Raw genomic sequence first — 13,283 nt, 5'->3', positions numbered from 1 at the left:
GGCTAAAAGTGGAGGACAGTAAGGTTTAGGTACGACCAACTGCTCTATTACCTTACCTTCTAGCCCACCTTCAGGAGTCCACTCTTAATACAGCAAACCTTTGTGCCAGTATACAGATTCCCCTCTTCTTGAGCCTCATGTGCTTCCTTAGCCATCTCCCTCAAGCTTTATAATGTAGGGTCCGTAAGTTGAGCCTGTCTCAACTTGATCTTTGTGACTCTTCAAGCTCCCCTACCATAGGAAGCCTAGTAACGTCCAACAACTGTGCCTCAGTGTCAAGATGGGCACTATCACTCACATCTGTCCTTGCAGTCACCATGCTCAAGGAAACATCAGTACCTACCAGCAGCTGTGGCTCACTTTCAGACGTACTGCTACAGTATAGCTCCTTCTCTGAAACAGCCACCACGCCAGTCCCAGCTTCATGTATGACATCTGTCTGAGTCTGCCCCAGGGTATCAGATCTACATGCCTCTCTCCAAGCTTGACTGCGTATTACTGCATGTACACAAGGTAGTGCATCATCAAAGTCATTCCCCATCAGACATCTGCAGGATATCCTGAAACACACCTACCTGCTTGCTTCCTCTACCACCATCCCAGTTAAGATGAACCCTAGCCAAGGGTATTTGGAATGGGGTCCTTCCCAAAGCTCTGACTGGAGTGGACTGTCCAAGCAAGTACCGCTCTTCTCTAGCTACTTCAGGTCTCACAATGGTTATATCAGAAGCCGTGTCTCTCTTAGCTGTAACCTGTTTACCATCTACTAAGATAGGATATAAATTTTGGTGATAGATTGGCACCCCTGTTGGTTCCAAACAACTTACAACTGGCAGTTGAAAATCACCACTTGCTGGCTCCCTCATCTTTTGTTTCTCAACTTGCCTTGATAGACATTTGACTGCTATGTGGCCCCCCTGGTTACACTTGAAACATCTAATCCCTAACCATGGACTTGGACTAGTAGTTTCCCCCTGTTACCGGTGTACTCTGTTGGAGTGGTTCAGACTGCCCCCATGGGTTCCCTTATGTAAATGTGCAGCACTGGGTATCCCTTTCTAATGTATTGTAGTTCTGCTTGCTAAGTAGAGATCCCTTTTTCTCCCCAACTCCTCTACAGAGTTTGCCTGCTAACCAGATTCTCATGTCATCAGACAAAGTACTGAGGACTTGTTCCATCACCAAAAGGTCTACCAGTCTCTCAAAAGTGGTGACCTGACATCCACTCGCCCATCTGTGAAAGTAAGTACTTAAGTCAGTAATACAATCATGTACACTTTCATCAGCCTTGCATCTGTGTTCACAAAACGTTTTTTCTGTAAGCTTCAGGTGTTAGTTTAAAACAATCTATAAGATAGCTCTTAACTTTAACATAATTCAAACAATCTGCATCAGGCAATTTTGACATGAGCTGAACAGCTTTACCATGGATAAGGGAGTCAGGAGCTGAACCCAGAGCTCACAGTCAACATCATACTGTCTACATACACTCTCAAATATATGAGTAAAACTATCAAAGTCATCCCTACCTCTATATTGAGGAAAAAGTTTACTGGCCTTTACAGCTTCTGGGGTCTGGTTATTCCCTTCCCCATTACCTCCGTGACCTTCTTGAAGGGTAAGAGGCTCCACTTCATGCTGACGCTGTCTCCCATTTTCCAAGGCTTCTAAATGCCTCAGTCTCTCTGCTGATTCCAGTTCAAGCCATCTGGCCTCCATTCATAGGGCTTCCAGTTTATATTGCTGCCGTTTTTCCTCAGCCTCCAGTTTCTATCTGCACTGCTTCTCACTTTCCTCAGCCTCCTATCGTTGGGCTTCCAGGCACAGTCTCGCTTCAGTCTTCAGTCATTTGGCTTCCAATTCATACTGATGCTACTTCTCTTCAGCCTCCAATTCCAGTCCCCTTAACTCCAGATAGATTCTCAGGTCCTCTGAAAAAAAGGTGGACTGTCCTGTCAGGGCAGACTGCATGTCACCAGTACCAAACTGGATATCTTCCAAACCGCTTGTCTGACCTGAAGCTGCAAATAAGGTGGAAACCATTGCTTCTTTAGTCAGATTGCCATGCACCAGTCCTCTGACTTCACATTCCTTGGCCAACTGGTTCTTTGTCACCTTATTATAGTCTTCTGCTGATATCTTTGCCAGCGGTCCCTGACTAACTAAAATAAATAAAACTGTGGTGGACTGAGATTCTGTATCTTTACTTTGCAGCTGATAAGAGTACACACCTAAAATCCAACACCACTGGCATCAATTAATGTGACGTCCGTTGCTATCCTGGGTCAGTAACTAAGAAGCTTCAGTCTTCACTACTAACTCCAATATGATACTGTCAGTTAAACAGGAGTTATAGTTCACAATTTTCCCCAAAAAGCACAACAGGACACACTCTATAGCCTGGGCTGCACTGTATACTTCTGTCCACCCCTAACCTAACTCCTTATTACACACTTCAGAGCAATGTGTCCCAGTTTATGACCTCCAATACACTCACACTTAAATAAATTAAATCTTACACATCCAAACATTTCTGGGAAAGCCTGACACAGATTTTCCAGCTGTGTCCCTTCCCCAAAATAATGTGGTTATGCTACCACAAATAAGAGTGTCTTCATGCCCTTCTAAAGTGGTGTCCAATTATGAAAATTAAATATTAAAACAAATAGTAGCAAATGACCTAAGCAATCAAGCTTTCGGAGTGGCCTTGGGAATTATCAAAGCAAGTATAAGCACTCTCAAATCACTAAAGAAAAACACTGAATGACCAGCCACAATGTAAATTAATAAAAATATTTAATAATGAGCAAAATGATTAAAAAAATATAAAACAGTAATTTCCAATAAAAAAGAGGTCAGTCACCAGGAAAATTAAATCAATACTGAAGGAAAGAAATCCAACATTTAGAAAAACTCTAACTGATTAACTATAATTTTCCTATCCGACTAAAGAACACTGTCCCTGATTTAAACTAAATTACTACAACAGAGCAAAGGCAGGGTTACAGTTCTTGGTGAGTCCTTTTGGGTATACTGCGGTATTGGTGCTGCGGTAGCATTGTCGCCTCACAGTAAGACGTTGTCCTGTTCGATTCTCAGCTAGAGTATCTTCTGTGTGGAGACATGCGTGAATGGGTGTACCTTCGTTGAAGGTTGTGCATCAGGGCTGACAACTCGGCACGTAAAAATCTACTGCCAATCATTAGCGGTCCGGAGTTCCGCTATGGCGACCCCTAACCGGGAAAAGCTGAAAGACCAACAACAACAACCTTTTGGGCATCCACTGCATAGTACATCTGTGACTGTCACTGCTGTAACTGACAGCTGTCAACTGACTACTGTAACTGTTCTAATTTTTATTTCATATTTTGAAAATCAACCAACAGCTGTTTTTCTAAAAGTTCCTTCCTGTCTTTCAGCTTCTGACAGTAGCACACAGCAGCTGTCAACATTCCAATGACATCATCTGCAGATCAGCTGAATCTGAGACAGTTTGCCTTTAGAATCTTTTTTCACAAAGATTCACAGTTAGAAATGCAAAAGGACACTGTTCAAGTCTTTAAAACATTCTATACAAACAGATTATAAATCAACATGTATGAACTTCTTTACAATATCATAACTAGTCATGCTGGCATATAATGCACAGGTTAATCTGAAATTATGTACAAAAACTCAGCCAGACATGCTAGCACAAATAACAGTGTCGAATTTTTTCACAACATCTATGACTACATTTCCTAGGTTTCCATTTGATTATGGGATTGCATGTACTTTGTGCAAGTCTCTTTTTTCTTTCTCTACTCACATATGTGTGTGTGTATGTGTGTGTGTGTGTGTGTGTGTGTGTGTGTGTGTGTGTGTGTGTGTGTTTGAGTCTATCTGTTCACCTCACTCTCAGTTTAGAGAGAATACATATTATGAAGTAACAGAAGTAGGACATGACTGTGATGGTGGGCAGGGTCTAAGATTGTTGGATGTACTCCATAACTCACAGCAATCTAATGGCCACCAGGGGGTATGTCTCATGAGCTACACCAAATGTACCAAGCATACTTTAATGCAGATGTGCACACAAGTGAAGTATTAAAAGAATCTCGGTCTCAACAGTATGCACAAAATATCTATCATTACCCAGGGGTATTGGACTACACCATCTATACCATGAATGGCTCCAATCTGAGCACTCCACCAATCAAGAATTTTGGACCTATTTTTCTAGGCCCTTTTCCCACTTCCCTATATTTTCATTGCCTTGTAGTATCTCTTCTCCCCGGTGTACAGGTACTTAAAGTAGAGTATTTCTTAAACACACACACACACACACACACACACACACACACACACACACACACACACACACACACACACACACACACAAACACACATGCACACACACACACACACACACACACACACACACACACACGAACACACATGCACACATACACACACACACACACACACACACACACACACACACACACACACACACACACACACAAACTTCCCGGCACTAACCCCTAATACGATCTCTCTCATTGAGAGTAATGAGTGACTGAGAACTTTTGGCTGAGTTATATATCGGGCTGGCAGAAGTGATTTTCACATCTGAGTGGATCTATGAATCATTCAGCTGTGTAAAGCAATTACCATAGGCATTTCCGGGGAGAGCACATGGCTAATTATCATATGCCACACCCCCAGAATCCATCATTAGCATCTGCAGTAGGCCAGAGAGCTTAAAGTTGTGCTGCACCTCTTTGAGTTAATGAATGCATTGTGGTATGGCTATTTCTGAATTGAAAACAGCTAACGCCAGTGGTAAAAAGGACTTACTATTGGAGGTGACATTTCCAAATCCTGGTCTTAATCCATATAGCTAAAGACAGTAAAACAGTTACAGTTTCCTTATAATTTTTTATTTATCATTAAATGGCAATTGTATATTTTACATTTTATGTATATAACACTTGCAGACACAGTTGCAGACCTTATATACTAGTCTTACACATCATACGTTTTCTCACATATGCTTTGTCTACATTTTACAGGCCTACTACCTCACTGGTGAATATAAAGAAGTATAAATTGTATAATGTTTTATGCGGTCAACAGATCTATTATAGCGTGGCAAAAAGAAAAGAAAGCAATGACAGATTTATGTAGAAAGCATTATAAATGCTATGAAAAAAATCTTTAGAGATTCCATACCAGAATAAATACTGGAAGCAGCGTTTACATCTTCACACAAAGAATTCTTTCTGAGGTTTATTTCTCGGTAGCAAATTTAAGGTGTTACATAATATACCATTCCAGGTACTTTGCAAATTTTATTCTCATATTTTACATGCTTGTAGTAAGCAGTCTACTGTTTTGCAGCTCTCAGTGTTCTGCAGAAATAAACTTTTGTTTTCTTCCAAACCATCTTCTATGTCAACAACATGAATGCATATTACAGTCCCAGAAGTGAGACTGGTAGATATGCATATGAATTCTGTAGTCTTAATTTTACATTTCTCTATCCTTTACCTTCTGTGCTGTGTTAAGCACTTACCTTATTTTAGCTATGCTACCACGCTGCAATATATGAAAATTACTAGCATCCATAGTGCCATCATGGTTTACTGATTTGACTACCCACTAAAAAAAACATTTTTAGAATTGTCTGGCATTCCCTTTCTGCTGTGAATACATGCAATGCTTGCATCTTTGCCCTACTACCTTCAGACATTTTGCAAGCCTTTGCCTCAGAAAGCAGTTATCCATCCCATTACAAAGATCAGTTTTACTTCCCCGTACTTCTCACCTCTGTTGTTTGGATTCCTACAATGAGAGATTGCCTATTACCTCCTCCGCTTTTGGGAAACATTCTATCTTCACTTAATTTGGTGACCCGATTCATACGTAACTGCATCAGATCATCTAATAGCTCCAGCAGAACACTAAGCTGAATCCAGTATGGCACAAATGTTTAGCCACGTTCAGTTCTAAAAGTTATTTAACGACTATCTCTTCTGTTAATTTATCATCTTTCGGAGCATTTCTGCAGCTCATTTTGGACTATTTCATTCGGCTTTTACAAAAATCTGAGCAAAAAGGAAGCTGACACCCTAGAAATGAACTACTGTAGGAAAAGAAATGGTAGAGGTTCAAAGCAAATACTACACTAAAGCATGTAAAGTTATACTTCCCTATATGTTGCTATGCATCACTGCTGTAGCTGTGTAGTATACAGGAATGTATGTTTTTGCTAATGATTGCTTCTCCAAGTAACAGCATTGCAACAGCTTTATTGCTGAAACCCATAGTGTGCCCTTTCTCCACTTTTGCATAGAGTTGGTATATTATAAGTTAGTGGTGTACAGGGGAGTTTACCCCGCTGCAAAAATGCTTAAGATAGTATATGCTGAAAATGGCTTTCAGCATTTTTTTCATTGGTTTGCTCATTGGAAAAATGACCTCCAACACACAATTATGAATCCTCATGAACAGGCACATGAGAGATGAATAATTCTGCTTTGATTACAGCCAAGTGACGCCACCTCGTGTTTCTGCAGTTACATCCTAATGATGCCTCTAGCCTTCAAATATTGTTTGTTTATATTTGCATTAATAATTCCCAAACCACATTACATACAAAGAATTAAAAGATTTCATCTTAAAGCTTATGTAATGATAAACACAATTGCATTGATATTTGACTTTTGTCTGCAGGTAAAGTTTTCTAAATATCTTGACAACCAAGTAGCACAGAAAGAACTGCTTAGTTTCACATGAAAGCTCTCAGCTGGATGAACAAAATGATATGAACAGTGCGTGTGTAACTTGAGTAGTTGCTGAGATATTAAGTTGTTTACAAAATATTACAAACAATAGTTAATGTTTAGTTTGCTTTATAAAATCCCATTTAAAACCTAGAACCTAAAGAATACTACCACTATAAAATAGTTTGTGCTGAAGAATTTGCCATTTCACCGTCTTCAGTAACCCCTACAGTTTCAGAGATATTAAACTTTGAAATGTGAGAACATAATTTGATTCTTTCAAAAAGCGTAGGCTCAAACCCACTGTAAGTTATTGTGCAAACTTCTACAGCTCCATTGGAGGGAATAGGCTAAGAAGCCTGCATAGATTCAGCAAAGCAATAAATCTTTCAGGACATACTGTGCAGAGATAGAGATATGCATTCTCAGAGACAATTGAGAGTAATCCTTTTAGAACCACAGCCTTGTTAGCAAACTAATGCAACCAGGTTCCCAAAGAAAACAAATGGACATCCCTTAGGGCACTGCACACATATTTTGTGTATATTCAAATGTTACAGGAGTAGGAAGTAAAGCACTTACCAGCCTGCAGGTGTACATCACATGGATCCACAGGTACAGCTGGGCTAACTGACTCACAGACAGATGGAATTTTCCAAGAACTACCAAAAAGGTAAGGGTTGCTTTCAGACACTCCCACTGGAGATCTAAGTTAAGACAAAATAAACACTTATTGAAAGTGATACACATTATTCCAGTCAGATAAAAATTTCATATGAGTTGCATACAGCTGGAAAATGCACTAGTAATGAACAATGTAATGATCTTTCTCAGTTAAGAGACAACAAGACACATCACAACATGAACAGATGTCAAGTGGAAGACATGGCATCTCACGTCTTTTTTTTGGTTGCTACTATTGTATATTTGAGATTGTGAAATCTGCTTTCATAATGAGTGACTGAGACATGCAATACATCTTTGATGACTACAGTGATATCTCGGAGTTCCACCATTATTCTTTTATTTTGTGCTGTCATTTAATTAAAAACACAATTTTAAACTTTTTATCAAAGGCATGGCCACAGAACTGATAAATTACGGCCCTGTTGGCTTTGCAGAACGGATGTGCATTTGTGCAAAGCCGGTCATATACATTTTGGGGTCCATCTATAACCCAGTCAGATATCTGAAGTGCACAGCCCATAGTAAGTGGCTGTAATTTATGAGAATGTGAGTTGTCTTTGATGAAAATGACCATGCATGTGTGGTGCAAGGGGAAAGGGTTGCAGTCTAGTTAAAACTAAGAATTTGGCCATGATTTTGTTAATTTTTCATCACAGTCAGACATCAGGATTCAACTCAATAAGGGGCTCTGTGTGACATTCAGGCAGGATGTGAGTGACAGCAACCGAGCACTAGCAGTTTGTCACAGTGGGTAGTATTGCCGTCTAACACTGCTTAATTTTCTGGTTTAGTTTTTGGCTGTGATGCCTTCTGGGTGGAATTTACATTTAATCCCTATCTCTATATGGGTTTTTAACATGTGGTTTGCTTTCTAATCTCAGACCCTATGCTGTAAAATACATGTCAATGCCCATTTGTGCTTTTACTTTCATCCCAATCTAACACCAGAGGGTTTTTTTTTTTGGGGGGGGGGGGGTTGAGGGCTAGGAATGCAGCAACATTCTCAGATAAAATTTATATATCTCTTATAAAATGTTGTCTTCTCATTTTTTTTTGGGGGGCTACTATTTGTTTGTTTTGAATATTAAGCTTTAGACACAAGTTATGTTTCTTTGAAAATGTGACAGAATTTATTTCCTTACTTGTCATTTTGTTTTATTCAGGCCATCATTAGAACAAAGAGTTGCAAAAAAAAGTTGTAATATGAACCTCAGAGTATCTAGAACCCTATGACTTCCTAGACCCTTATCTTAATTCAATCACTTCCTCCAGACTTACTTCAATGGAGTCTTGGCAAGTCAGGCTGTGTTAAAAGTCTGAGAGGGATCCAAGAAGTTAGACAAAATGTGAAAAAGTCAAAAAAATAAAAAGTAATCAGTCTGAATTGTTTAGGGCCAAGATGAGGGAGAAAAACAGGATAGAGACACTTGGGAGGTGCAGATGACTAGAGTGCAGCAGGTAGTACCCATGGAGTCCTTTGTCTAAGATTCCATTACAACTACAACTGATCTTGCTGACTGTAGTCAGACATCTGAGGTGGCTATAGTGAGTGTTTACATAATGAGGCAGTCTGTACATGAAAATGAATGATCCAAATTGTTATTTAACCACAAATTATGGTCATTGACTTACTGTAATACAGCACCACACAATTTCATGTAGCCACCCACCCTTGCTTTGAAGGTACTATCCACAACTGTGTAATATATGCAGTATGTACTTTGTGCAGGATTTCTACTCCTAAGTTTGCACTGATTATGTTACTGCAATTAAGATTTAAAACATATCTCTATATATATTATATGTAAAATAAGTATTCTTATTGTTGCCCTGGGTAGCGCAGTGGCATGTTGGACAACACTGTCACATCACAGCAAGTCTGGTCCATTTCTCAGTTGGGGTGACCAGTCTGAATTCTGCATTTCCTCCCTTTGTTGGCTTGGAATTTTTTCCTGGATACCCCAGTTTCCTCCTACGTTCCAAAGACATGCAACAGATGGAGTAGTGACTTTCTATTGTCTTAAGTATGTGTGTTTGGTGGGGGTATGATATGGAAGAAAAATCTTATTATCTTTTTCCATTCCCTATTAAACTCTGTAGATTACAGAAGCAGCTCATGGGGTTACTATAGTGGACAGATGTGGCGTTCAGTACTGGATGCATAGACTGTCATCTTATATTGGGTTATCAACATACACTCTAGAATATGACCTCAAATTTATTTTTATTTACCTGCTTTTACAGATATATTTGCATGTTTGTTTGTTCTCATTCTCTTCTGATGATCAAGAATAACACTCCACTAACTGTTTGCTTTCTCATTCTTTTCACTATGCCGAGAGCCCTACAGCTCATTTATTCCTTGGAGGAAAAAGCCAAGCATTTCAGGAAGAGCATTGTCATCCATTTGCCATGGACAAATGGCCCTGCCTCCCATGAAGGCAGTACATCTATGAACTCCCCATCTGCTATAGGAGTTGTAGTTCTACTGTGGTGAGTCTGCTATTGAACATGTGCCGCTAACATACCCCTGAAGAGGAGGGTTATCATCAATTATTTGACATGGTCAAATGGCCTTGTCTCCCATGAAGAAGGCACCTCTATGAGATCCCGGTCTACAGTAGGAATTCTACTGTGATGAATCTGCTGTAATGCCCATGTCTCTAACTTCCCCTAAAGAGAGGAAAGCAGGCTAATTCTTTTTAGGCCTCTGTTCTGCCATTTGCCACCAGTCAGTCTTACGTTTCTTGGGTCATAGCCAGGGTTTCCCCTCTATAACAACAGATCTAATCTTTCATTCTAACTGTCTTCTTCTGTTTGAATAATGGTTTAGAATTTCTTGAAAGACAAAATACATTTTTCACTTTGGAAAACTATGTTTCTTTCAGATAATCTTTTGGGTAAACCATGCTACATATATTATCTACTTTTTATCACATACTGTTTTTCTTCAGTAAGTTGCATTTCCACATTTCTTACTCTTTTAAATGTTTTACATTGTTTTTCCATGAGTATGACTGCATAATCTTAAAAACAGGCCAAGATCTACATATTTATTACAGCTGTTTCTTGTGATATTCACAACTTTCCTATAGTTCAGGGAAAATCATGATAAACTGGCTTTAGTATCCCCCAACAGGTGTTGATTTGTATAGTATTTCTGCACTGTGCACAACTATTAGGCATACATTTGCTTAACTGATCCCAAAAGTATTTTTACAGCTATGCTGATGAAATGGGAGTCCAGCCATTGCAATACTGCATTTCTCTATCTGCAGTTATGGTTACAAACCCCATATATCTTTTTCATCTGTGATCCTAGAAACTCATACTTAGGGATATGATTAAACTAACTTGTTCAAATGTCACTTAAGTTTTTTTCTGTATTTGTATGAAGGTTATGAACACTCATTTAATATCCCAAACAGCTTAGTTACTCTTTGAAAGCTGTATAACCTTTACAAAAATTAATAAATCATCAGCATAATCAATAGGTTTACATGTACCACCATGAACCTTTAGGAAATCTTTACAAACATGTTATATAAACTCAAGTATATTGCTTATCTAGGTCAAAAATAGCCAGGGTGCTTTAACACCTTTTCATTAATCATGAATTTGTTTGTGAAATGAGCACTTATCATTAATTGACTTCATCTCTAACTTACTTTGTAACTGAAAAATTACACTGATAAAAACAATGGACACTCTGCATCTCAATTGTCAAAGGCATATTCTAGTTCTAGAAAAACAACACCATCAAAAGGGAACCCATCTACATACTTCTCTGTTATGTGCTTAGACTGCATGCATTCAGACTTGACTTATACCTTCCAAATGGCAAAATGATGCCAATGAAGATTTACTTTTCTTATTTAGTCCTTCAAGTGGTCAAGTATCAGAGAAGTAAATATCTTTAAAGCAGTTTGCATTCTCTGAAAGTTTTCTTTAAATATCAAAGTTTCCATTTTGAGCTACATTTTAACTTCTACATTTTTAGTTATGAGGCTAGTTTATATACTAACTATACGGAAGTAAGAATTTTCAGCCTGTTAACCCTTCAGACAAGCAGCACTATCGCAGAGTACTTTTTCCAACATAGAAATATACCCTGTCACTCCTGACTCCAGGATTCTCAGTCAACAGAATCAGAGTTCAAACTCTGTTAAACAAAATCCGTAGATTTATGAATAACCCTACTTTGAAAAACACTGCACCTCTCTCACCGAGGTAACAATTTACTGGTCACCCTAACATTTTATTCTAGATCATTTTTTTATTAATTTTTAAATTTGCTGAAAGGGATGTGATGTTGCTTTTGATGTGAAGAAGATATCTGGTGTTAAAAAATGATGACATAGCTGTGCTTGTCTATGCTTGCTTTTTTTTTTTCTCAAATATAAGAGCAGCACAAGGGGAGCCCCTAGCCAAGTTGTATTCTCAGATAAAAAAGGAAAGAAATCCTAAAGACTTATTGGTTATCAGTAACCTTGTACTGAGGATAGAAAGAGAAACAGTTAAAAGGACCTTCCCGTACACAAAGTGTAGTCTCTGACTCTTAATACATAATGTTCATGATACAAAGATTAAGAAAACAAAAAGAACGCAGACTGGCAGTCAAAGACTATGTGAAAGCAAATTTATTGAGTGCTTTCATCTATAAATTCAACAGGGACTTCATCAGTAACAACATTAGTTATATTCCCACCAATTAACTCAAAAAAATACCATGCGACACAAAAGAGCCTACTGACAAATTTCATAGAAAATCCCTAATAGTACCATTCATAAATTATTAAACATAAATAAACCCAATATTAACGCTTGTAGCCTAGCCAATTTTTATATTAATGTATTGCTAACAGAAACAGATTAATTTAATTCCAGCCTCAAAGCAGTATTATAATACAACTGGTGGAACACTTCTTTTCTTTCGAGTAAAGTTTCCCAGCACACTACCCTCCACCCAAGGAAGGAGTCACTCACTCTAAAATAAAAACACAAACTTTTTAAAGTCCGTGTTGACAGAATGTTCAAAGAAAGCATTGTTAACATCTTTACTACTTTTACTATACACATGTTGGCATACCTGTTTGTAGTTATAGCTCCCACTACAGGTGTAAAGTTCAAACTTAACTTTAGTCATACATTGTTACCCCACACAAATATATGGACATTTCGTAATTTTTCCAGCTCTCATACCTGTAACATTTTGTAATATTTTGACTTTCCATAAGCTTCTTAATATGGAATCTTTGTTTAAACACAGAATCGGTACTCAGTCCCATCTCTGATAACATTTGTGGATTCACCCCAATATACAATTCCCAGTTGTTATTTACAAATTTTTTTGATGAAATTATTATGTCCAAAAGGTAAAAAACACTGAACGTTTAAAACATTCTCACCTCTAATAGTCGGGTTCCTAATTATCTTACCTAGGATTATAGGCTTAAACCACCCATCCCTCTGTGAAGGAATTTCATCTTTCCATTAATCAGTATAGCACCCCTTATTATGGAACATCTCCATGAGGACTTCCACATCAGGAAAAAATTTAATTTTTTCTGATGTCATCCTAGAATAATGCATCATCTGTCCTTTTACTGTGCACTCACTTAATTTATCTCCTTTAGCTAAAGCCACACAGACACCTAATATACATCCCACTAATCTATTTTCACACATCCAATAAAACATCAATTGAATAAACTGGACAAATCCACTTGTTAACAAAACTAAACAAGTGGAGCCTACATGTATTAGACAGAGGGAGACAGAGAGAGAAAAAGAGTGCAGGCAGCTAATTGCATGAAAGTACTCATTCAC

At 38.3% G+C, this 13,283-nt stretch overlaps 1 protein-coding gene across 2 annotated transcripts in view; it reads right to left on the bottom strand.

Annotated features, from left to right (window-relative positions):
* The window catches only part of OTOG (otogelin), a 2,079,396-nt gene that overhangs the window by 1,465,696 nt on the left and 600,417 nt on the right, over positions 1–13,283 (bottom strand). For both annotated transcript variants that reach the window (XM_044082876.1, XM_044082877.1), the window contains exon 18: positions 7,350–7,474. In XM_044082876.1, coding sequence (XP_043938811.1) covers positions 7,350–7,474 — 125 coding nt within the window. The remainder of the gene's footprint in view (positions 1–7,349; positions 7,475–13,283) is intronic.

The sequence above is a fragment of the Protopterus annectens genome, chromosome 9.part0 (genome assembly GCF_019279795.1).
Source record: "Protopterus annectens isolate FY-2018-M chromosome 9.part0, PAN1.0, whole genome shotgun sequence".
Classification (NCBI taxonomy): domain Eukaryota; kingdom Metazoa; phylum Chordata; order Ceratodontiformes; family Protopteridae; genus Protopterus; species Protopterus annectens.
The sequence above is the reverse complement of the archived record's forward strand: the minus strand, read 5'-3'. Positions and strand labels throughout refer to the sequence as shown.